Source organism: Mesoplodon bidens (assembly GCF_964165515.1).
Source record: "Mesoplodon bidens genome assembly, chromosome: 4".
Lineage (NCBI taxonomy): Eukaryota > Metazoa > Chordata > Mammalia > Artiodactyla > Ziphiidae > Mesoplodon > Mesoplodon bidens.
This window is the reverse complement of record NC_138160.1, coordinates 115,141,515-115,164,944: the sequence shown is the minus strand read 5'-3', so window position 1 is coordinate 115,164,944 and position 23,430 is coordinate 115,141,515. Positions and strand designations below refer to the sequence as shown.

Here is a 23,430-nt window from a genome sequence, read left to right as displayed (position 1 = left end):
TCCTCATCCCAAATTTCAGCTTGTTTGATTTCTAATCTATAACTCAGGTCAGATGTTGCATATCCCTTTGGTGTTAGTCACTGTCTGCACTCCAGCCCTGCCCCCATCTCTTGTAAGTATAGTAGGGAGAGGCCTCCTCTGTCAGCAGTGTGTCCTGTTACACAGATACTCATTTCAACAAACATCCATCCACTTGGCATTTCTGGTCTGGGAAAGAAAGGATTCGATAAGCTTGGAAGATGAGGGTAGGCGGAGCCTGCAGTTGTCTCTGTCACTTACCTGGCCTCTTTACCACTTTTCTATCCGGAACAGCCAACTGTGTCCTGTACTCACACAGCTAAAAATAGGGCAGGGAGAAGAGGACAGGCTGGCTCCTTGATGCTCTGAGGCTCTCTAAATTGCTAGGTCTCTTGCTTGTTTGCGTGACCACCCTACCTTAGACTTAACACTTCAGGCCAGGACCCAGCTAACGCTTGCCAGTGACTTCATGCTTCCCTGCGGCTCCCAGAACCCCACAGCACTCACTGTTCTGCAAAGCCCTTCAGCAGCTGAAAGGGAGGACTAGATTTTAAGGAGCCACAGGGTTGCGACTAGAAAAAAATTGGAAACACAGAAGTTGAAACTCCAGTGTACTGGCAGCCTATCTTTAAATGTATGTTCTCTTTTCCAGTTATGTGAGTAATTTATGTTTGAAAATTTAAGAAGGGAAAACTCACTCATAATCCCACTGCCCAGAGATAGCTGCTGGCACTGAATGCCTTTAGCGCGTATGTGTACATGCATGAAAGGGAGTTACATTTTAGTCTATTTGTTTTTATTAATATCTGCTATTGATGATCACTGTACATGATCATACAAAGCAAATCATGAAGTCATTAAGGGAGAGCTACATTGTCAGTCCTCCTCAGTCTCCCAGGAGGAATAGATGATTCCATGGTGGATGAACATTCAAGGGGCGCTTGAAAAAAGCAGCAGTTTAGCACAGTGTTCCCTTGACATTTCCCTGATGACTTGTTGTCAGATGGCCAGCCTGTTAGCAGACCCAGGTGAGTCAGACCTCGGGGCTGAGGCCAGACATAGAAACCACTGAGGGGTGGAGTTTCCCCAGTGTTTCACTTCCCCATCCAAGGTGTGGAGGCGGCAGCACGGCTTGAGGACCTGCTTCTCCCAGGGCCACTTGAATCTGCTGCAGAGCTCAAAAACTGAACTTTTATCTGGTCCTTCATTCAGTCCTTCTAAAGAGGCCATGAGGTTGTCCAGGAGAGTGTAAGTGTGACCTGGGCCCCCTTCACAAAACAGTGGCCCCATGTCCCCTGCACTCCCAGCCCCGGGGGTTGGACCACATCACTTGGATCAGAGAAAGGAAAGGTCTCATTGCTTTCTTTTGCAAATATTTTCTCCTGCTCTGTGACTTCATATTCTCTCAACACTGTCTTTCACAGAGCAGACTTTTTTTTATTTTAAAAAACTTTCAATTCTTTTTTTCATGTATTGTGCCATTGATGTTGTATCTAAAAAGTCATCACCAAACCTTGAAGTCATCTAAATTTCCTCCTATGTTATCTTCTAGGAGTTTTATAGTTTTATATTTTACATTTAGGTCTCTGATCCATTTTGTGTTAATTTTTGCAGAGGGTGTTAGGTCTTTGTCTAGATTCAGTTTTTTGCATGTGGATGTCCAGTTGTTCCAGCACCATTTGTTGTAAACCTCTCTGCTTTCTTGAAGATAAGCCACGTTGCCTAGGAAACCTCAGTGGTCAAGGATTCTCATTGTTGCTTCATCATTTCCCTTTGAAGGGCTATATGCAACTTTCATTTCTGTCATTGGGGTCAGCACATGCATAGCTGAGTTCCCACCAGAGGTTCTGTTTTTGTTTGGGCCAATGGGAAGGCACAAAGCACTACAAAACTGATTCTGGATTTAGGCAAGGAAAAATGTGTGACCCAAACTGTGCATGCCTCTTTCATTCAGACCTTCCATCTGGGCTCACTTTATACATCCTTTAGAATTTCATTTAGTGAGGCCTTCTGGTCGTAAGCTTTCTCAGGCTCTGATTTTTTGTTGTTGTTGTTGTTTGTTTTTTTTTTTGCAGTACTCGGGCCTCTCACTGTTGTGGCCTCTCCCGTTGCGGAGCACAGGCTCTGGACACGCAGGCCCAGTGACCATGGCTCACAGGCTCAGCCGCTCTGCGGCATGTGGGATCTTCCCAGACCAGGGCACGAACCCATGTCCCCTGCATCGGCAGGTGGACTCTCAACCACTGCGCCACCAGGGAAGCCCCAGGCTCTGATTTTGAACATGTCTTTATCTCATCCATAAAGTTTTTAGCTGTTGTTTCTTCAGTGTCTCTATTCTAGTCTCTTTCTCCTTATGGAACAAAAATTAAACATTCATTAGTGTTTTATCTAAGTTCCATATCTGTTCATCTCATTCGTATTTTTCATTTCTGTCTCTCTAGATTACTTTCTGGATAATTACTTCTGGTCTGTCTTGTAGAACTATCTCCCAGTTTACTAATTCTCTCTTCAGCTGTGTCTTACCTGCTAGTTAATTCAGTCACTGAACTTTTAATTTCAGTTTTGATATCTTTTACTCTGGAAGTTGTTTGGTTCTTTTGTGAATCTGCTTGGTCATTCTTTATAATATCTTGTTTTCTCTTTATTTTCAAAATTTTCTTTAAATACATATTATATACAGTTCTCATATTTTTCTGAATAATTTTTCCCCAGCTTTATTAAGGAATAACTGACAAATATAATTGTATATATTTAAAGTGTACAATGTGATGCCTTAACATAAATGAAATGATTACCCAGTTTATCTGAATAATTCTAGCATCTGAAGTCTTTATGAGTCTGTTTTTGCTGGGTTTTCAATCATTGTTCAGAAAGCCTACCTCTCTGCAAGGCTGCAGAGGAATTCCCTCATGCTCTTGCTTAGTATTTTTATGGTTTAATTTTTTACATTTTTAATTTGACCCATTTGGAATTTATCCTGATATATAGTGTGGGAGAGGGATCAACTTAATTTTGTTCCAGATGGTTACCCATCTGTCTCAACACAATTAATTGGATATTCCGTCTTTTCCCTGGTGATCTGAGATGCTGCTTTTACCATACATGAAATTTCTAGATATAATTAGGGCTACTTCTCGACTTTCTTCTCTGTTTCATTGGTATGTTTATCTAGTTATATACTTTATAATATGTTTCTCATATCTGGTAGGTCTTTCCTGTCTTCTTATTTTTACAGAAAGTAATTGTTTCCTTTAATAAGTAATACATACCAGTGACAAAATTCACGTTCCCAAAGGACATACAGTGAGACATGCATCTCTCCCTACTCTTTTGCACACCCAGTTCTCCTCTCAAGAGACAATCAGTGTTACCAGTTTCTTATATATGTTGCATATGTTTCTAAATATATTCTTCTCTCTTTTCATTTCAAAATAAATATAGTAAATGTAATGGGTGCATGTGATATGCAGAGACTGACATTTATATTTGAGCCAAAATCTGAGAGTGGTTGATCTGCCTCTAACCTGCCCCAACATCCCTGGTCCCCTCAGCCAACCTTGAGTCCTGATTTGAGACTGAGAGGGACGGCCTGCCTGGATCCTGGGCCATCCTGAGGCTGCTTTCCCCCGGGATGACAGCTTTGTAGTTCACACGGCCTGCCATGGATCCTGAGTATTTGTTCTAATCCATGAAACCAGGACAGTGCCTTGGAGAACATCCCTGCACTTCCATCCTGCATCGCTGCCTGAATGCTGCAGTGCTTGTTCACTGGTTTAGTAATTCATCTGTCATGACCTATTTGTGAAAGAGTTACCAAGCTCTGACCAGGTACAAGGTGCTGAGCTGGGTGCTGGGGGTCTGAAGAATCACTGTTGATTTCAACAGATTTGTACTGAGTGTCTGTGATGGGTCAGACATCCCTGAGGACATATTAGTGACCCCCAAGGCTGGGACTGTGCCTTCCCTACCCCCTCCCTCATCACTGTGTACTCAGCTGCTCAGCACATAGGTTTTTGTTGAAGGGTAAGAAGACTAGTTAGAGGAAGGATGAATTTCTGGAGGGGGGAATGTAGGTAATGTCAGATGCTGCCAGGAAATGGGTAAGGATGAGAGTTGAACTAGACCCCTGGATTTTTTTAATGATGCATAATTAGGATTAACACCAGGGCGTTGTGGACCAGACCTGCCTGAGGAGAGGCAAGTGGCAGGGCAACTGTTGGTGGCAAATAGGAAGGCATTGGGAGTGTTTCAAGAGTTGATCTCTCACTCCTGCCACAAAAGGATGTCTCCAGCTGCACCTCGAATAATAGAGGAAGCCGGGAGCTGCCCAGCTGATTAAAGTAGCAGCATCCCAGGAGAGGTGCTTGAGGTCCCCCTGGGTCCCCCTGTGGATGACCATCAAGAATGGCTTTAAAAGAACTACTTAACTTACTGAGAGGAGGAGGAAATAGGTAAGAATTCTACAAATATCTCTTCTCTCAATATCTTCCCGTTAAAATATCAGCAACTAATAAAATATATTTATAGCCCTCTTACTTTCTTTCCCTGCCTGAGGGCTTCTCTGTTTAGTCAACCCAGAATAAAATACCATGAGAGCAAAAAGCCACTCCTCAGAACTATAAATAAGTTCTAGCAAGAAGACAAACCCAAAGGATACTAACCACAGTCAGCCTCTCTCTCTCTCTCCCTCTTCCCACCACCCCCTCCAGTTCTGGTTGCCAAGAGGATGACACACACTCTCCTCGGATTTGCCAGGCTGCTCCGCCAGCCTACAGCTCTGACCCTGCCTCCACCTTCCCTCCCTCCCGCTCTCTTCCTTTATCTTCCACCCCACCTTCTTCCTTTTTAGACAAGTGCCCTCCATCTAGTGGCCAGAAAACATGTGTTCCCTGGTACTTCAAGAGGCCTGTGAGGTCTACAGGGGGACATGTGTCGAATGGCCTTGATAGAAGACATTTACATATGTCCTCCTTATAGAAGGAGGCTCCTTCTCTGCCAGAGCCCACATTTCTTGTCTGCAGAACTGTGAGAACCATGTGGAAACCCAGGGCCTCTGGAAAAGGCTAATCTATCGGCTTCCTTTGCCGTCGATATCCTGATTGATGCTCCCTGTGGTAATGGGTAACTGAGGTAGTCTTTGGTTAACATTTCTCTGTTGTCTTTGTAAATCTGGATATTGACCGCTGCAAGTCAAGATCTGCTGTTCATTCAGAAAATGAAGGCCTTTAACTCCAGTAGCATTGTTTTCTTTGCTCTCCCACCTCTGCCCCAGGCCCTGGCAGTCTCCCTCCCAGATTAAAATTGTGGCTTGTCAAAATGTGAGTTTTGGGGCACAGAGGGCAGTGCTTTGCACGCAGGCAAAGGCGGGACGGTTTAGGTAATAAAACGCCTGCCATACATTGAGCATTTACTATGTGTCAGGCATTGGCTAAGTGCGTTACATCTGGTAACTCACTGAATCCTCAAACCACCTATTTTGCTTAGGAGGAAATTGAGGCTCGAGGAGTTTAAATAACTTCTCCAAGGTCACTCAGCACAATAACTCATCTCTAGAAGAGCATTTCTGTAGGCTCTCAGTGGAGCTGAAATCTTAGCAGTGAAAAGGAGAGCCCTGGGGCTTGGGATTACTCAGGGCACTTTGCATCTCCTCTGCCTTTAGTGGACATCTCAGGAGGATGGGATACGCCCAGGCCTCCATGGCTGGCTCCTGTCCTCCCCAGAGCAGCAGCCTGGCCGAGGAGGCAGATGTGGACTCACGGGAGGAGCGGGCCCTGCGCAGTCACAGGTGATTGCCAAAGGGCACGTGGTGTGGGTGTGCCAGGCGAGAGACAGCCCTGTGGCCTGCCGTGGGCAAATGGGACAGGGGTCCTGTGGGATGGGCCTGGACGGACGAGTAGTCCCTGACAGGAAGGAGGTGCATGAGCACAAGAGGGGTGATGGCCATTGGAGGGATGTGTGCTGGGCTGTAGGGAAGGGGCAGTCTGGTTAGTGTGGGAGGTGCTGCCTGTAGCTGGACACAGGTCCTGGGGGAGAAGCACCAGACGGCCGCCGTGAGGAGAGTGGAGGGCAGTGCCTAGTTGGGTGTGGGGAGGCTGTAGCACTCAGCAGCACTGAGGGTGGACTGAAGGGCCAAAGGGTTTTGCCCGATGTCCCTTCATTGTCCTCTTAGTGAAGGGGAGGTGGAATCCTGGGCGACAGAGCTTAGGCAAATCCTTAGACAAGTGACCCTCAGCATTGGGAATTTGTTTGGGCAGACAGGGCTGGGCTAGTAAAGGTGACCCCAGGAGCGGCAGCCCCTTTCGGGGCCTCCCCTACTATGACACACTCATATCGCTCTAAAAACAGTCAGTTATGAAAGAACCTAAAAAGTCTTCATGTGGTCAGATCTTTTTTTCCAGAAGCAGGATTAAGCAGGCTGGGACAGATGTCAAGGCAGGGGGGTGCTTACGACATGCAGTTGCCAAGGCCAGTGGGGTGGCATATAGCATAGTTGCCATTTCTCATTTATGCTGTGTTTTCAATTTACTTTTTACATTTTGAAAAGATAAACTGTGCACAAGATAAACTCAGACAGCGCCAAAAGGGTAGAAAAAAATGTCTCCCTCGGATCTGGTCGCCAATTCCACTCCCAGGAGGCAAAGCTGTGCCACATCTCCAAGAACACGTGTCAGCGCGGGCTTAAGCGCAGGCGACAGGCGTGGCCTCTGCCCCCCACCGGATGGCCGCCTACCAAAGCCCTGCTCTGCTCCTTGTTTCCCCTTTAAAAGTCCATCTGGGAAGTGGCACCATGTCAGGGCTCTTTAAATGCATTTCCTCTTTACATTACACTCTTCAAATCATTTCTTGTCAGCATACGTCTCTGATTGTTCACCCCTTCCTGAGATGAATTAAGAACAAATGGCTGCGATTTTCCATATCAAAACAAACATACATATTAACCATTTCCTTGTAAATTAATTTTGAGTCCTTGAAAGCAGTGAGCGGTGGGGAGAGGGCCCTGCCCGGCTGTCAGCCAGGCCCTGGGTCAGAGCAGGTTCCTCTGGCTTTCCCCAGCCACCTCGTCCTTCCGCCTTCCTTCTGGGGCCTTGACTTGTGCTGCCTCAGCAGCTGGCTTTGGTCCTGCCCTTGCCACGCTACCCCCTGCTGAGTCAGACAAAAGCCCCAGACCCCATCCTTAGGCAGAGGATGCCTGTGGGGCCACCCTGGGTGCTGCGTAATATCAAGGCAAGTCTGGCAGCACCGAGGTTAAGCGGGTTCAAGTGCATTTTTCAGACATATGTAAACTGTTAAGTGTAACAGCAAAGGGTAAACTATCAGGGGAGGAAACGCCAGGTTTTCCATATTGCTTCTCTCCTCCTCTTGGCTCTCACGTACATCCCATCTATCCACCTAGCCAGCCAGCCAGCCAGCCAGTTATTTTGTTAGAGGAAACTGAGGAAAAGAAAGTATAGTTTCCTTCCCATAGAAATCAAGCCTGTTATACTCTATTTTAAAAGATAAAGTGTGTGGTTGTAGCATCAGTATTTGGAGCTTACGTTTACCAAGTGTTCTAAGCATGTCGTTTGGTAACTCATTAATCCTCACAAGCCTAGAGGTGACCTCAATTATCATCCCCTTTGATAGAATGAGAAACTGAGGCACAGGTGTGTCTTGGCAACTCTCACAGCTAAGTGCAGGAGCTGTGATTCACACCCAGGCTGTTTGACAGCACGCCCCCGGCTTCAGCATGGTGCTGTTCGGGGCTGCCGCCGCCACTGAAGACAGACCTAGGAGGTGAGCTTACACGGAATCGCTAGAGACTTGGGGAAGGAAGAGCAAGGCTTTCCTGAAAGGCAAGATATTCACGCACCAGGCAGGTTGGCGGTTTAGATGAAGGTATATTTGCCAAGAATCATAATCTCTTTTTTGTTGAGGTGAATAATGCAAAATTACTAATTTTTTATTTTGAAATACCAAAAACAATTAGCTTACTTTAGAAACTCTCATATTAAGCTGTGTTTCTTTCTTACTGGGAGACGTTGTGGGGAAGGTGGGAGACTGGACCAGATGCTGCCTCCTGGACCCTTGGCTCATGGGCCCTGAGGAGGGGATCTGTCATGTGGGCTTAACAGCAGTGGACAAGTTTGTATGAGACTCGGAATATCTGCAGAAAAGCAACAGAATGGTTCATTCTTACAAAATACCTTGTTTTCTGCACAGACCATAACCACCTTCAATTACTGCTGTAGGTTTTATTTTCTCTGTGGAACCCCTGTTTCCTCGGAGGCCCCTGGGACAGGCAGACTAGAGAGCTTTGCTCTGGCCCGCAGGCAAGACCCCGGTGCTCCAAGCTGACGGCTCAGCGGGCTTCAACCCCTGCCACTCATCTCCCGAAAAGGTGCGATGTGGGCCGGTGGATTCTGGGCTGCTGAGGGAATTGGAGGAAACTGTGGTGCAGTCAGGACGCAGGAAATGCTTAGCAGTCGCTCTCCGATTGGGGTTGATTGGGTTAAGGCCTTCCAGAATGGCATAAAACAGTTCTGAACTCAATGAACTGCCGATGGCAGCCTGATGAATGGAAGGAAATACGATAAACAGATTCCTTGTCATGCTGTCGGCTTTGTAGCAGATACCTGTTTTCTCCTTGGGATTACGTGAACATTTGCTTTCCTCTGATTTCTGGTTGTTCTTTTCAGTATTGCTTTTGTGAGAGGAGACGCTTCAAGCAGTTCTGTAGAAGCCCCCGGCTCTTTCCTTTGCAAGGTCTGTGTTTAGCCTTTGGTGCGGCCTCCACACATCACCTGTTAGCTGTTAGGAGTCTAACTCTGCCAACCATGACTTCAGCTCCCTGAAGGGAGATAGACAGAATGCTTCAGTACAACACATAGGGCTCAGTTCAGGCGTTTGTGGGGGGGGGAAAAAAGACCCTAAACCTTTGGTCTCTTGGTGAACTTGGAAAGTAGACCTGTCAGAGGTATTCATGTTCAGACAGCTGGGCTGTAGCTGAGGCTGTAGCTGAGAAGGCTGCCAAATAATGCTGTTACTCAAGGCTGTGGGAATTTCGTCAAGTGGCCTTAAAACAATCGCGTTCCACGCGGCTGGGGAATGGTGGGCCCAGGGGTGCCTCTGCCGTGCCTGCCGCTCTGAGGAGAGAATAAGGTCACGTCGCTGGGCCAGGCCACTGCATATGATGGAGCCAGCGACTCACCGCTCACCAGGGACCGGCTCTGGCCAGGAGTCGGAGCCAGAGACACTCTGGTGTTCTGCCAATTAGATCTTAAACAAAAAGATCTTAAAACAGGAAACTATCTCACAAGGTGGCTGGTGTAGCTCATCATTCAACCTGTCCCCCCTTGCAGTGTTTATAACTGGGGAACCTCACCACACTGAGGGTCCTCCCCAGAGTGACCCCACGTGCTCTGAGCCCCAAACCAGTCCCAGTGCTGGTCGGCGGTATCAAAATTAGACTGTCACTGGTCAGGAAGACTTGGCTTGAGGGGTGGAGGACCTGGTCAGGGGTTTGTTTCTACTCCCCGTTACTGCTCTTTGCCAGGTTCCTCCCGTGGTTTCTTAACGGGTTCCATTTGTTTGGGTTACAACCTCAGGGCTGTGGCTCCTGAACCTCTTTCTGAGGCAGGATCCAAGCATGGAGCTCTGGAAACTGTGGAGAAAAGAATTTGCGCCTGTAGATGTGCTGCTTTCCTGGTTCTCTTTCTCAGAATCCCTTTTCTCTTAAAACAGCCAGAGGCAAAAAAATTTAGAGATGCACAAAGCCTTCCAAAATGCAAGATTAATCATGTGCAGGAACCCCTCCCTGGTAGGGAGGCACGGGCTCCATTCAAGTCGAGGCAGAGCTGAAGCTGGCTCCGGCCTAGCCCGGGAGGCGGCCCCCTTGCTGGTGGGGGTGAGAGGCCCATCCCCGCGGGCGGTGGGTATAGTGGCAGGAACCCAGGCACAGGCCTGAGCCTAGGGCTTCCATGAATTTGCCCTTGCTATCATTTGCAAAGCCGAGGATCACTTACTAGGAAGGAAACTTAATCAGGAAATCAGCTTCGGTGGCGTGTGCCCTGCCCCAGTTCCTCAGCACTCACCACCCTCTCTCCTGCCCTCCCACAAACATGCCCTGGAGAGCAGATGGGAACTGATCGAGTTGCTGGCAGTTTGCACCTCTCCTCTCCCACTGCAGCAGGCAGCCCTCTCTTAACCAGGAAAGCCCTTTATGATTGCCGTTTCTAACACTGGACTGAGAATGAAGGGGGGTTGGTATTACTGAATACTTGGCAAGGGGCGAGTTCGTGCTCTGGGTTCCTACTTTTGTGCGCAGCAGGAGTGCGTCCTCCATCTCTCTGGGCTGTTGTCAACTTCCCCAGCCCTCTGCCTGGGGCGGAGCGGGGAACACACTTCTCATAAAAGGTGTGTCTCTGAGGTGCTCCCTCTTGTGTGTCCCTTGACCGAAGCCGCCGTTGTGGTGGTAACTATCCAACTGGAAAACATGCAGCAGTAAACAGAAGATAAAGCTCTTGTGCAACCAGCCAAGATGTGAATCTCTGCCCCTCTTTGTTACCCCACTTGACGCAGCTCCCTCCCTCCCCACAGGGCTGAGGGTCCTCTCTTTGAAGATAGGGAGTGGGAGGGCCAGTTATCTTGGTCTTCGCAGATCAAAAGTGAGCTGGGGTTTTGCAGAAAGGAAGGAGTCCTGGATTTTCTGGCTCCTTGGTGAAGAAGTCAGGAATGACAGGAAGGACACCCCAGCCCATCTCTTTCTGAGGAGTTAGAACACTCCTTACCCCGCTCCACACACCTCTCCAGCCCCTCCATGTCCACCTTGTTATTACTCCCAGGTGGATCCAGTTTGGCATCCCTGAGTCCAGGCTGAATTAGCAGTAAGTGAGCACAGTCCTTGAAATTTCCCAAGTGGAGAAACTCAGGCTATTTGCGATTGCAGACACAATGTGAGAGTGGCGGTGGAGGGGGAGCTAGTGGTAGTCCAGGGGAGAATTGAGCGTCCTGTTTCTCAGCTGTGGGTGCTACTTAGAACTCAGTGCACTGCTTTACTTGCTTGTGTTACATACTGCCTGTCCCTCACCCAAATCAGGGGCCCAAACACACTTGTAGTTCTGGTGACCCCTCTCCACCCTCCAGGTCTTTGCATTCATCATCCGCACCTTCCCCGCACAAAAGATAAAGTAGTGATACCAAAAATAAAAAGACCACCTGCTTCTTCCCCCCACCCTCCACCAGCGGCCACTGTGCCTTCTCTTTGGGAGAGCCTGCACCAATACTCTGGGCAGGAAGAGAAAACAGGCCACTTCCACTTTCCCGAGAAACCATAATTTCAAACGATCTTCTTGCCAAATGGATGGGCTTAGGACACTATTGTGGGTTTCTCTCTGTCTCTCTCTCTCCTTCTCTTTCTCTCTCTCTTTTTAAATGAGGGCCAGGTAAAGCATTCTTAGCACATTATGGGGAGAAGGTTGTAATCCCCCAGCCGCCTCCTGTATATTCTGGCTTTGTAGATACTGATGGTCCCGCGTTTCCTGTGGCCTCAAAGTGGAGGAAGGCTGGGGAGGTAAGGGGGTGGTGGAGGCCAGGAAGCCAGCCAAGTGGGCTACAGCTCAGCGGTGCCAACTGCCCTCTCCAGCCTTCCTGCTCCTTGGGCTGGCTGTGGCTGGCTCTCCTTCCTGTGCCCTTACTCCCAGGGTCAGGCTCCTGTTGCGTCAGGCTCCGGCTTCACTTCCTCACAGGCAATGAGTTGGACAATAGCATTGCAGATGTGCTGCCTCCTGCATGAACGTGGGAGAATGGAGGCCAAGCTGGGCTCATTTCTGCACATGGGCATCAGGTCACTTAGGCATCCCAAGCACCCTTTCTTGCTTGGCCATGACAGGGTCATCTCCTCTGGGCTTCAGGACACACAGTCACCATCAATTATAGGGAAGCTTCCGTGAAATTGACAGGTGGGCCTGTACTCAGGCTGTATGGGGAACAGCCCTGTGGAGCCTAATGGATGAGGGTGGGAAGTGTATTGATTATCTCCCCTTCTTCCCCGGCCTCACTCTAGTGACTTGCTCATGTGACATTCAAGGCGAGGGACCCCTATGGCCCGGGAGCATCAAGCAGGCAGGGGCCTCAGTTGCCTCTGGTGTCCAAGTATCATCAGTGCAGTGATTATTGAGTAAATGAATTCCTGCCTTGGATTTAGGCATTGAATCCGTGTGATCCAAGTGTGAGTATCCAAGCAGCTTTTCAGCTTGACACACAGACTAGTTTTTGCATTGGGTTCAGCTGTTAGTACCCCTTAACAACATAAACCATGTAATATTTTAAGTTTTAAATACGTGGTTTTAATGTAGCTAGAATTTTTTCCCTAGTTATTTTATAATGATTCCGAGTTTTCATTTTGCTGGAGACATCTAGTGTTTGCAACATAACTTCGAATATTAGAAATCCTTTAGTACCAGGAAGAGGTCAGACTTGAGCTGAGCCTAGAAGGGAGGGCTAGATGGATATTACAGGCAGGGCTGCGGCGTGGACAGAATTGCAGGAGTGAGGGTGTAAGATACATTTTAGGACGGTCTGCATTTCTCATTAAGAAAATGAGGTGAAAGTGATGAGGTTGACACTTACAAAGAGAACTGGGCCACCAAGGAGAAAAAAATCTCTTGCCAAAGGGTACTTCCTAATTTTCCCCATCTTTGGTGCTGTGGAAGAGCCTGTCTTCTTGTCTGGCGAACCCTGCCCCAAAGGACTGGTCAATAAACTCTAACATAGCAACAACTCTAAGTCAGGCTCATATCCTTCTAGGTTTTTTATTATTTTGTGGAAAAAGTCAAATATACAGAAAGCTGAGAGAGGAACTCTCTGACGTCTTACTCTCTTACATCACTCCTGGATTTAACAAGTGTTAGTATTTCACCACATTTGTTTTCCTCTGTAGACTTTTTCAGGATTATTTGAGTAAATTGCAGACACCAAGGCCCTTCACCCCTAAATACTTCAGCATGTATCTCCTAAGGACAAGATGTTCCCTTCAGAGTGGTAATACCATTATCACACCCAAGAAAACCAATAAGTCCTTTGTGTCTCATATCTGGCCTACATTCAGATCTCCTCAGTTGTCTCCAGAATGACTTTTATAGCTTTTCTTGCAGTCAGGATCCCATCAAGGATTGACACTATATGTAATTGGCTGTTGTGGCTGTACAGCCTCTTTTAATCTACTACACCCCAACTTTTTTGTTTTATGTTTTTATGATGTTGACTTTGTAAAGGGTCCAGTCATATCCTTCTAGTTTTGAGTCTGAATGTACAGGCGTTCAACATTGGTTCCATTAACAGAAATTTACTAAGTAATATGCCACCACCCCTTGAAGTCCTGTAAACCCATGTATGACCCGTTGCTCAAGATGCACAGTTCAGTCTCAGGGCCACGCTGCTGGCTCCATGGGGTTGGTGCTGGTGACGTCTGGAGCGCTGACTGTGGGCAGCCCTGTTCTGGGAAAGGGCTTCAAATCTCAGCTCTACCACTTCTCACTGAGGGCCTTCAGCTGGTGGTCCTTTCTCCTCTCTAAGCTTCAGTGTCTTCATGTCCACAACAAAGGGGTTGGACCAGGGGTCTTCCTAGTCCCACTCAGCTTTGCCTCTCAACACCTCTGTGACTTGGCTCCAGGTGTTGCCAGGCAGACCGCCTGCAGCTTCGTAGCTCGGAGTAGCTGCTTCGGGAAGCCAATTGCCTGCTCCCATTCCTGGCACCAAGAACAGGGGATCCGGGAGGATGCACACGGTTCTCTGATGCTTTAATGTGACCACATGCCCTTCCCCTCTGCTCCCCACAGCGGAGATTCTGGAGCTGGCTGGCAATGCAGCAAGAGACAACAAGAAGGGCCGGGTCACGCCCCGGCACATCCTGCTGGCTGTGGCCAACGATGAAGAGCTGAATCAGGTATGGGCTCTCCTTTCCCTCCCCCACCCAGACACACCAGCAGGCAGTCTTGCTGCCCAAGAGTTGTCTGTCCAGAGGGAGGGTGCTGTTTGGCTGGCTATCAAGGGTGTGGACTGCATTTTGGACTATTAGCAGCTTCCCCATCCCCCCCATGGCAGTTTTTCCCAAGACTTTATTGGTTTGGGGGAGGGGAATGAAACAAGGTATTTGGCTCTCCTTGGAAGAAAGATGGTTTGGAAACTCCACCCGAGTGAGGGACTCCAAAGACTTGCTCCCCATGCTGTGAGCCAGGGTCCTGTCAGCCTCCTTGTAGATGCCATGGAGGAGGGAGCTCTACCAACCAAAAGCAAGAGCATGGTGGAGGGGCAGGGCTGAGTTCTTGAAGGTCATGGACATGCTGGTCTGGCTCACCATCCACTACTTTGGTTTTCCTGCAAGCTGCTAAAAGGAGTCACCATCGCCAGCGGGGGAGTGTTACCAAACATCCATCCGGAGTTGCTAGCGAAGAAACGAGGATCGAAAGGGAAGTTGGAAGCCATCATCACACCACCCCCAGCCAAAAAGGCCAAGTCTCCGTCCCAGAAGAAGCCTGTGTCTAAGAAAGCAGGGGGCAAGAAAGGGGCCCGGAAATCCAAGGTGCGTAGGTGATTTGGCAGGGACGTGTGGAGTGTGGGGCTGGGCGGGTGCCAGCAGGCGGGGTCATGCGGGCTCCCCTTCCTGCTGAGGGCTCATTCCCCTCTGGGGTGGGGGCCTATGGAACAAATGGAGCTGGTGACAGAGGGCTAGTCCAGCTCAAGTGGCCAGAGTCTGGACACAAGTTGGGGACTAGATTTCTGTAGGCAAGGGGGATGTGGGGAGGTGCTGGGGCAGATAGCCCCAGGCTGGAGGGACCTGGTGCCCACCCTTCCAGGAGATGCTCACGCCCATGGGGTGGGACATGCGTGTACAGGAGCTTCCCTGTGCGAGCGACAGCAATCGAGTCCTGCCCAGAGGTGCCAGCTGCCCGCTTGCCCTTGACGTGCCCAGAACTGTCATTGTGTTGCCATGGCTGCATGTTCTCCTCCGAGCCTGTTCCAGCAGGGATGGTTCAGACGGTTAGCTCTTTGAAATGACCACCTTGTTAAGGAGGAAAATAGATCCGTTATTTGGGCGCTTCCTGCCAGACCCAGCTTGGATTGAGACTAGCTCATAGGTGCTGGTCTTTCTGTGGGGAGCGAAACCTTCTCATGAGTGTGACCTAATGTCTTCTGGGATGGGGCAGGCCAACTAATCCCAAGCCAGGATCTTCCTGGTCCACCCTCGGGAGGTCCACACCTGTGGCTGGTTGCATTCACCTGTCTGAGACTCCACGGTAAACTGGGACACATGGTTTCTGTTTCTTCCTCGCTGGGCCCTGCCTCTCAGCTGTTGTCACAGACTCCAGGGCCAGCAAACTAGGAACAGCGCAGCTCTGTGTTTAATAAAATGGAATCTAAAGGCTGCTCCACCCTGCCCTGCCCTGGGGTGCCCCCTCAGGAGTCATCCTTCTGTCCTCTAGCCAGACTAAGAGGAAATTATCTCTGGCAGAAGGTGGCTTCCCCATTTTGTAAGACCCCCAGTAATATCCCCTTGGAAACACCCTGCAAGGCCTAATGCAGTGTCGCGTCAGTGTCAGGACATTCTTACTAGAGCCCAAAGCCCTCACCAGAGTGAGCTGGTGAGGACACCTTCCCAGAACAGGTCCAGGAGCAGTGACCCGGAGCCACATGCCAGCCCGCCCTCCCAGCATGTCCCCTCCTCTGAGCCCATCCAGATATCAGGCAGGCCTTCACCACATGGGGGGCACCTTCTGTGACCTCTCATCTCCCACCCACACTGTTTGTGTTTTTGGACTCTCTTTAGTTGAGGTGTTAAGAGGCTGTATTTTTTGTACATCCTTCTGGGTGTGGACAAACACTTCCCTGAAAACGACAAAATCTAAATTCCTCTTGCCAACAGACACCCCCCACCCCACCCTACCCCACCAGGCTCAGAATCACTTCCAGCTCTTTGAGAGAGAAACCCGATACTGGAGAGTGTCCTGTAAGTTATTTCCAGACACTGCACTCCACCTTGCTCACAAGCCCTGGAGGAGGCTCAGGGCAGGCGGGGGATTTCACAGAGTGCTGTTACTCATTCCTGCTGACTATAAAATTAGCAGATTGAACTGTTTCTTTTTTCCCTTACAACATTTGCATGTGGGGGGAGGTGCAGGACAGGGAAGGCAGGGGAAAGTGCCTGTGCATCCCCCTTTAAATGTTAAAAAAGAAGATGAAGATGTCAAATCCATCATCTCTTGATTATGGGCCTCAGGGAGCTGGCTGCCCACAGAGCAGGGGGCCAGCAGGGGCAGAACTGTGGCACCTCTCCAACCCGAGTGTCTCTGGCAACCGTGGGTTGCACCTTGCTCCCTGTCACCCCCAGTCTTCTGTCATAGTTTTTGCCCCGTAACTTTCCGAACTTCCCAACTTCCCAAACACTATGAATGCTTTTTCTTTCTTTTTGGACTTGAAATATATGGGGGGGGGGGGGGGGGGGGGGGGTGTGTGTGTGTGTGTGTGTGTGTGTGTGTGTGTGTGTGTGTGTGTGTGTGTGTGTGTGTGTGTGTGTGTGTGTGTGTGTGTGTGTGTGTGTGTGTGTGTGTGTGTGTGTGTGTGTGTGTGTGTGTGTGTGTGTGTGTGTGTGTGTGTGTGTGTGTGTGTGTGTGTGTGTGTGTGTGTCTTTAGCTTCTAGTAGCTATATTTGGAACTCAGTGTTTCTAATAACCATATGCCAATAATCACTCGAACACCCAGCTTTTCCCTTGATTACAAAAGCAGGAAGTCTGTTATGGTGGTCTGTTTTTCTTCTACACAATAAAACACACTGTCTGCTTACTGTACCAGTATTTGGCTAACATTAAACCCTGGGGGAAGCTGAAATTGGAACCGTGAACAGCTAATTTTCAAAACATTTGTTTAATTGTAAATTATGGTGCCAGCTCCCAGAAACAGCGGAGAACCCTGCATCTCCAGGTTGAAGTGGAATGTTCTGAAAATAACCTTTCCAGAGACATGCAGACAAAGCCTTAGTAACATGCTAAAGCACTTGTAGTGAAAGGGAGTTGGTATTTTTCAAGTGTCAACACTTGAATTCCAAATCATAATTTTCCCCCCAATTCTATGTAATTGGAAGGTTTTGCAAGTCTCCAGTTGTGACAGCTGAGTCAGCCATAGTGGAAACTGTTAGAGAAGGCGACAGAACCCACCAGGGGCTGGGCATCCGGGGCCCTGGCAGTGCCTTGGGGTTCCTCCTTCTACTTGGGTGGCCTCAGGCAAGTCTGTGCCTCAGTTTACCCCCCACCGTGAAATGATGGGGTCCATTCCAGCCCTACAATTTACTGACTCTAGTGAATGTTTGCATAATGTCTTTGTGTAGGTAATAGAGAGAGAGAGAGAGAGAGAGAGAGAGAGAGAGTGTGTGTGTGTGTGTGTGTGTGTGTGTGTGGCACACCTGGCTTTATATTCCAGTTCTGCCAGTTGCTGGCTGTGTGACTTGGGGGAGTTACTTCATTTCTCTGGTATCTCAATTTCCTCATCTGTAAAATGGAGGTATAACACAGGGTGGTTGGGAGGCTTAAAAGAGAATTCATTTGAAATGCTTACAGCACTGTCTGGCACACATGTCAGCTGCTGCTGTTACTCCCTTGGCAGTTCTTACTCATCTTGGCGTGTGGAGCTGCTTTAGTCTCTCATGGTGTGACTCCAGTTACTGATACTGTAGGCAGGAGCAGTGTACCCAGTTCTCTATGGATTGTTCCTCCTGTCCATTCTAACAGACAGTGCTGCAGTAACCATCACTGTGTGTGGGTCTCTGTGCGTGAGTGCAAGTGTGTCTGTAGGAGAAAGTCCTCAAGGTGGACTTACTGAAGCAGAGAGTGTATTTTTTAACTGTGATGGCTGTTACTCCCATATGCAGCATATTATCCCATTAAGAAATTTCAAGAGTGGACTTATTTACACATTTGACTCTGAGTTGTTGAAAGAAGATGCATCCATTCGATCCATATTTATCACATCTACATGTGCTTGTTCCCCTTCTTGGTAGTGAGGGTACAGCACCTTGGTGCTCAGGGAGCTCTGGTCTAGTGAGGGAGGTAGAGTCATTGCACAAGGCGGGGGCAAGTGGTGCTCCGACCACAATAAAGTGGAGTGATGGCTTGGCAGTGTTGTCTTACATAGGTGCTCAGGGGAGGCTTCTCTGGTAAGGTAACACTCAAGGCATTTAAGTGATTGAGAGGAGAGAGCTCCTGGCACAGGGGGGAGCATGCCTGGCTCTTACCAGAGAGGATGGGACAGGCCTTCATGTGGGGTCCCCAACGTTTCAGAGAAGCCTGGGGACTCTTCTCAAGATAAGGTTTTATTTCGTTTTTTAATTTTACTTTTTTAAGAGGGACTTGGCTGGCCCCAAATGAATTTTGTTTTGTTTAAATTTTATTTATCTTTTTGGCTGCATTGGGTCTTCGTTGCTGCGCATGGGCTTTCTCTAGTTGTTGCGACCAGGGGCTACTCTTTGTTGCAGTGTGCGGGCTTCTCATTGCGGTGGCTTCTCTTGTTGCGGAGCACGGGCTCTAGGGCACTTGGGCTTCGGTAGTTGTGGCGCGTGGGCTCAGTAGTTGTGGCTCGCGGGCTCCAGGGCACTTGGGCTTCAGTAATTGTGGCACGTGGGCTCAGTAGTTGTGGCTTGCGGGCTCTAGAGCGCAGGCTCAGTAGTTGTGGCACATGGGCTTAGTTGCTCTGCGGCATGTGGGATCTTCCCGGACCAGGGCTCAAACCCGTGTCCCCTGCATTGGCAGGTGGATTCTTACCCACTGCGCCACCAGGGAAGTCCAAAATAAGGTTTTAAAATGCATAAAATACCGAAGATTCAAAGGAAACCATTTTTGCCTAAATCTTCAAGGTTAAGACCCCTGTCAGAATGCTCACCAAGATTCATAGGATAATCTTTAAGGTATCTCCAAGAAGACAGTTTTTGCCAAAAGTTTTGATAAATAGTCATCTCACCTAGGATTTTTCAAACGTAAACCCGCTCTACCACCCCAGTTGAACTCCACCCCCATATGTGAATCACTCTTCCCGATCAAGAAGATACACTTGCTCCTCACTGCCTGGCAAAAAGCCCAAGATGATTTTGGGAGAACGCCTCTTTCTTTTTGAGAAATATTTGAACTGCAAATGAGTGATTAATGTTCTGGTAAGGGATGCCAAAAAAAGGATTGGTTCTTTTGAGAAGCTGCCATCCTTGCAAAATTTTGCTGACTTTTTAATGAAATTTCCAGAGATTCAAACAGCAGAGCAGATGAGACTAGGCGTAGGTAATCTTGGGTTGATAATTTCACACAAGTCTTTTTGGACACTCAGTTCTACAGATTCTTAAATACGTCTCCCACTGACTCTGACCTTACCGGTTTTCTGCTGCTCAAAACAAAACTGGGTGTATGCACAATACATGGAGTTTTTGGATTTGTACAACAATATGAATTTCTAAAATGTCAATCTTTTTTTTTAACATCTTTATTGGAGTAAAGTTGCTTTACAATGGTGTATTAGTTTCTGCTTTATAGCAAAGTGAATCAGCTATACATATACATATATCCCCATATCTCCTCCCTCTTTCGTCTCCCTTCCACCCTCCCTATCCCACCCCTCTAGGTGGTCACAAAGCACCGAGCTGATCTCCCTGTGCTATGCAGCTGCCAATCATTTTTTTAAAAATCTTTATTGGAGTATAATTGCTTTCCAATGTTGTGTTAGCTTCTGCGGTACAACAAAGTGAATCAGCTATAAGTATACATATATCCCCATATCCCCTCCCTCTTGAGCTTCCCTCCCACCCTCCCTACCCCACCCCTCTAGGTCATCACAGACCACAGAGTTGATCTCCCTGTGCTATGCAGCAGCTTCCCACTAGCCATCCATAAAATGTCAGTCATTTTGGAGATGGACAAAGTATTGCTTGCTAGCTTTTGTCCTCCCTGGGCCAGGTTGTGTAAAAAATCTACCATGTACTCCCACCATTTCATATAAGAAAGGGCATTTTAATACCAGGAAGTGAGGAAGGGACATAATCGCAGACTACAGACCTTAGGAAAACTTAGGGCACAGTTGTTACGATTGGAATATAGTGACATCTCCCAAGGCAACTGTGTAGACCTGAAGTACCATGTCCCGGGCTGCACCCCTTGCAGGGAAGAGGCAGGTGTTGGTTGCCAGGTGGACAGACTGTGAGAACTGGGAAGGAGCAGCTGGTCTTGGCACAGGGTTTGCCGCTTTCTCTGCCTTGGCCACTCGTTTAGTCAGTTCTCCTGCCTTATCTCACTTTCCTGATGAGGAAGCTAAGTCTTAGGGAAGGTGAGCCATTTACCTAAGGCTATACAGCTAGTAGACCAGGGCTCAAATGCAGGACTTCAGAGTTCAGATATAGTGTTACTTGTGTGTCCTGTGACTATGGACCACGTCCCTAGGTAGAATCCCCTCTGGTCTGATGGTAGAGGGCTGCAAAGCCACCTACTGCAGAGTGAGTGGGGCAACAGCTTAAAAAAATTTTTTTAAATAACACATTCTGGCCTCTCATTAAATTTGTTTGTACATTCATGATATATATTCTGTTTATAATTTCCACCTCTTACCCTCTACAGCATTCTTTTTCTCGCTGTATTGAATTATAATTGACATAAAGCACTGTATATGTTTAAGGTGTACAGCATGATTTGACTTGCATGTGTCATGAAATGATGACCACAATAAGGGTAGTTAATATCCATCATCTCATGCAGAAAAAAATGTTTTTTTCCTTGTGATGAAAACTCTTAGGACCTACTCTCAGCAACTTTCCTACGTATCATACAGCAGTGTTAACTATAGTCATTGTGTTGTACATTACATTCCCAGTACTTATTTATCTGATAACTGCAAGTTTGTACTTTTTGACCACTTTCCTCCAATCATCCCTCCTCCCCCAACCCTCTGCCTCTGATAACCACAAATCTGATCTTTTTTCCTGTGAGTTTGTTTTTTTTTTTGTTATTGTTTTTTTAAGATTCCACATATAAGAGGGATTATGTGGTATATGGTATTTTAATTTCTCTATCTGACTTATTTCACTTAGCATAGTGCTCTCAAGGTCCATCCATTTTGTCGCAAATGGCAGAATTTCCTTCACTTTTATGGCTGATGAATGTTCCATTTTGTTTTATATAGGTGTGTGTGTGTGTACGTGTATCATATTTTCTTTATCCATTCATCCATTGATGGACACTTAGGTTTTTTTCCATATTTCCATATCTTGGCTATTATAAATAATGCTGCAATGAACATGGGGTGCATATATCCTTTTGAGTGAGTGTTTTTGTTTCCTTTGGATGAACACCCAGAAGTGGAATTGCTGAATTATGTGGGAGTTCTGTTTTTAATTTTTTTTTTTTTTTTTTTTTTTTGCGGTACACGGGCCTCTCACTGTTGTGGCCTCTCCCGTTGCGGAGCGCAGGCTCCGGATGCGCAGGCTCAGCAGCCATGGCTCACGGGCCCAGCCGCTCCGTGGCATGTGGGATCCTCCCAGACCGGGGCACGAACCCGTATCCCCTGCATCGGCAGGCGGACTCTCAACCACTGCGCCACCAGGGAAGCCCCTGTTTTTAATTTTTTGAGGAGCCTCCATAATGTTTTGCATAGTAGCTGCTCCAGTTTACATTCCCACCAACAGTGTACCAGGGTTCTCTTTTCTCTACATCCTTGCCAACACTTGTTATTTCCTGTCATTTTGATAATAGCCATTCTAACAGGTGTGAGGTGCTGTATCGTTGTAGTTTTGATTTGCATTTCCCTGATGATTAGCGATGTTGAGCACCTTTTCATGTACCAGTTGGCCATCTGTATGTCTTCTTTGGAAAAATAGTCTTGAGTGTTTTGCTCTTGAGTTGTCTGAGTTTGTATATATTTTGGATATTAACCCCTTGTCAGATAAATGATTCACAGATATTTTCTGCCATTCCATAGGTTGCTCTTCCACTTCGTTGATTGTTTCCTTTGTTGTGCAGAAACCTTTTAGTTTGATATAGTCCTACTTGTTTGTTTTTGCTTTTGTTGCCTTTTCTTTTGGTGTCAAATCTGAAGTCATTGCCAATACTAATATCAAAGAGCTTACTGTCCGTTTTCCTCTAGGAGTTTTATGGTTTCAGCTCTTATGTTCAAGTTTTTAATCCATTTTGAGTTAATTTTTGTGTACAGTGTAAGATAGTGGTACAGTTTTATTCTTTTACGTTGGCTGTCCAGTTTTCCCAACACTATTTATTGAAGACACTGTCCTTTCTCCATTGTATATTCTTGCTTCCTTTGTTGTAAATGAAGTGACCGTATATGCCTGGGTTTATTTCTGGGCTTGCTGTTCTGTTCCATTGATCTTTATGTCTGTTTTTATGCCAATACCATGCTGTTTTCATGACTACAGCTTTGTTATGTAGTTTGAAATGAGGGAGCATGATGCCTTCAGATTTGTTCTTTCTCGAGATTGCTTTGGGTATGTGGGGGTCTTTTGTGGTTCCATACAAATTTTAAGATTGTTTATTCTATTTCTGTGAAAAATGCCATTGGAATTTTTTTTCACATTTTACTATTTTTTTAAATTGAAGTATAGTTGATTTACAGTGTTGTGTTAATTTGTGCTGTACAGTAAGGTCATTCAGTCATACATATACTTTTTTTATTAAGAGCACATTTTATTTTTTAAATTTATTTTATATTGGAGTGTATTTGGTTTACAATGTTGTGTTAGTTTCAGGTGTACAGCAAAGTGATTTAGTTATACATATACATGTGTCTGTTCTTTTTCAGATTCTTTTCACATATAGGTTATTGCAGAGTATTGACTACTCTGTGCTATACAGTAGGTCCTTGTTGATTATCTATTTTATATATAGTAGAGTGTATGTTAATCCCAAACCCCTAATTTATCCTTCCCCTCGCCCCTTCCCCTTTGGTAACCATAAGTTTGTTTTCTAAGTCTGTGAGTCTATTTCTGTTTTGAAAATAAGTTCATTTGTATTATTTTTTAAGATTGCATATACAAGTGATATGATATTTGTCTTTCTCTGTCTGACTTCACTTAGTATGATAATCTCTAGGTCCATCTGTGTTGCTGCAAATGGCAGTACTTCATTCTTTTTTATGGCTGAGTAATATTCCATTGTATATATGTACCACATCTTCTTTATCCACTCCTCTGTTGATGGACATTTAGGTTGCTTCCATGTCTTGGCTATTGTAAATAGTGCTGCAGTGAACATTGGGGTACATGTATCTTTTCAAAGGATGGTTTTCTCGGAATATATGCCCAGGAGTGGGATTGCTGGATCATACGATAGCTCTATTTTTAGTTATTTGAGGAACCTCTGTATTGTTCTCCATAATGGCTGTACCAATTTACGTTCCCACCAACAG

The 23,430-nt window shown here is 47.0% G+C and overlaps 1 protein-coding gene across 5 annotated transcripts in view; it reads left to right on the top strand.

The window, feature by feature from the left end:
* The window catches only part of MACROH2A1 (macroH2A.1 histone), an 81,174-nt gene that overhangs the window by 17,346 nt on the left and 40,398 nt on the right, over positions 1-23,430 (top strand). For all 5 annotated transcript variants that reach the window (XM_081231428.1, XM_081231425.1, XM_081231429.1 and 2 more), the window contains exons 3-4: positions 13,833-13,939; positions 14,378-14,575. In XM_081231428.1, the coding sequence (XP_081087554.1) occupies positions 13,833-13,939; positions 14,378-14,575 (305 nt within the window). The remainder of the gene's footprint in view (positions 1-13,832; positions 13,940-14,377; positions 14,576-23,430) is intronic.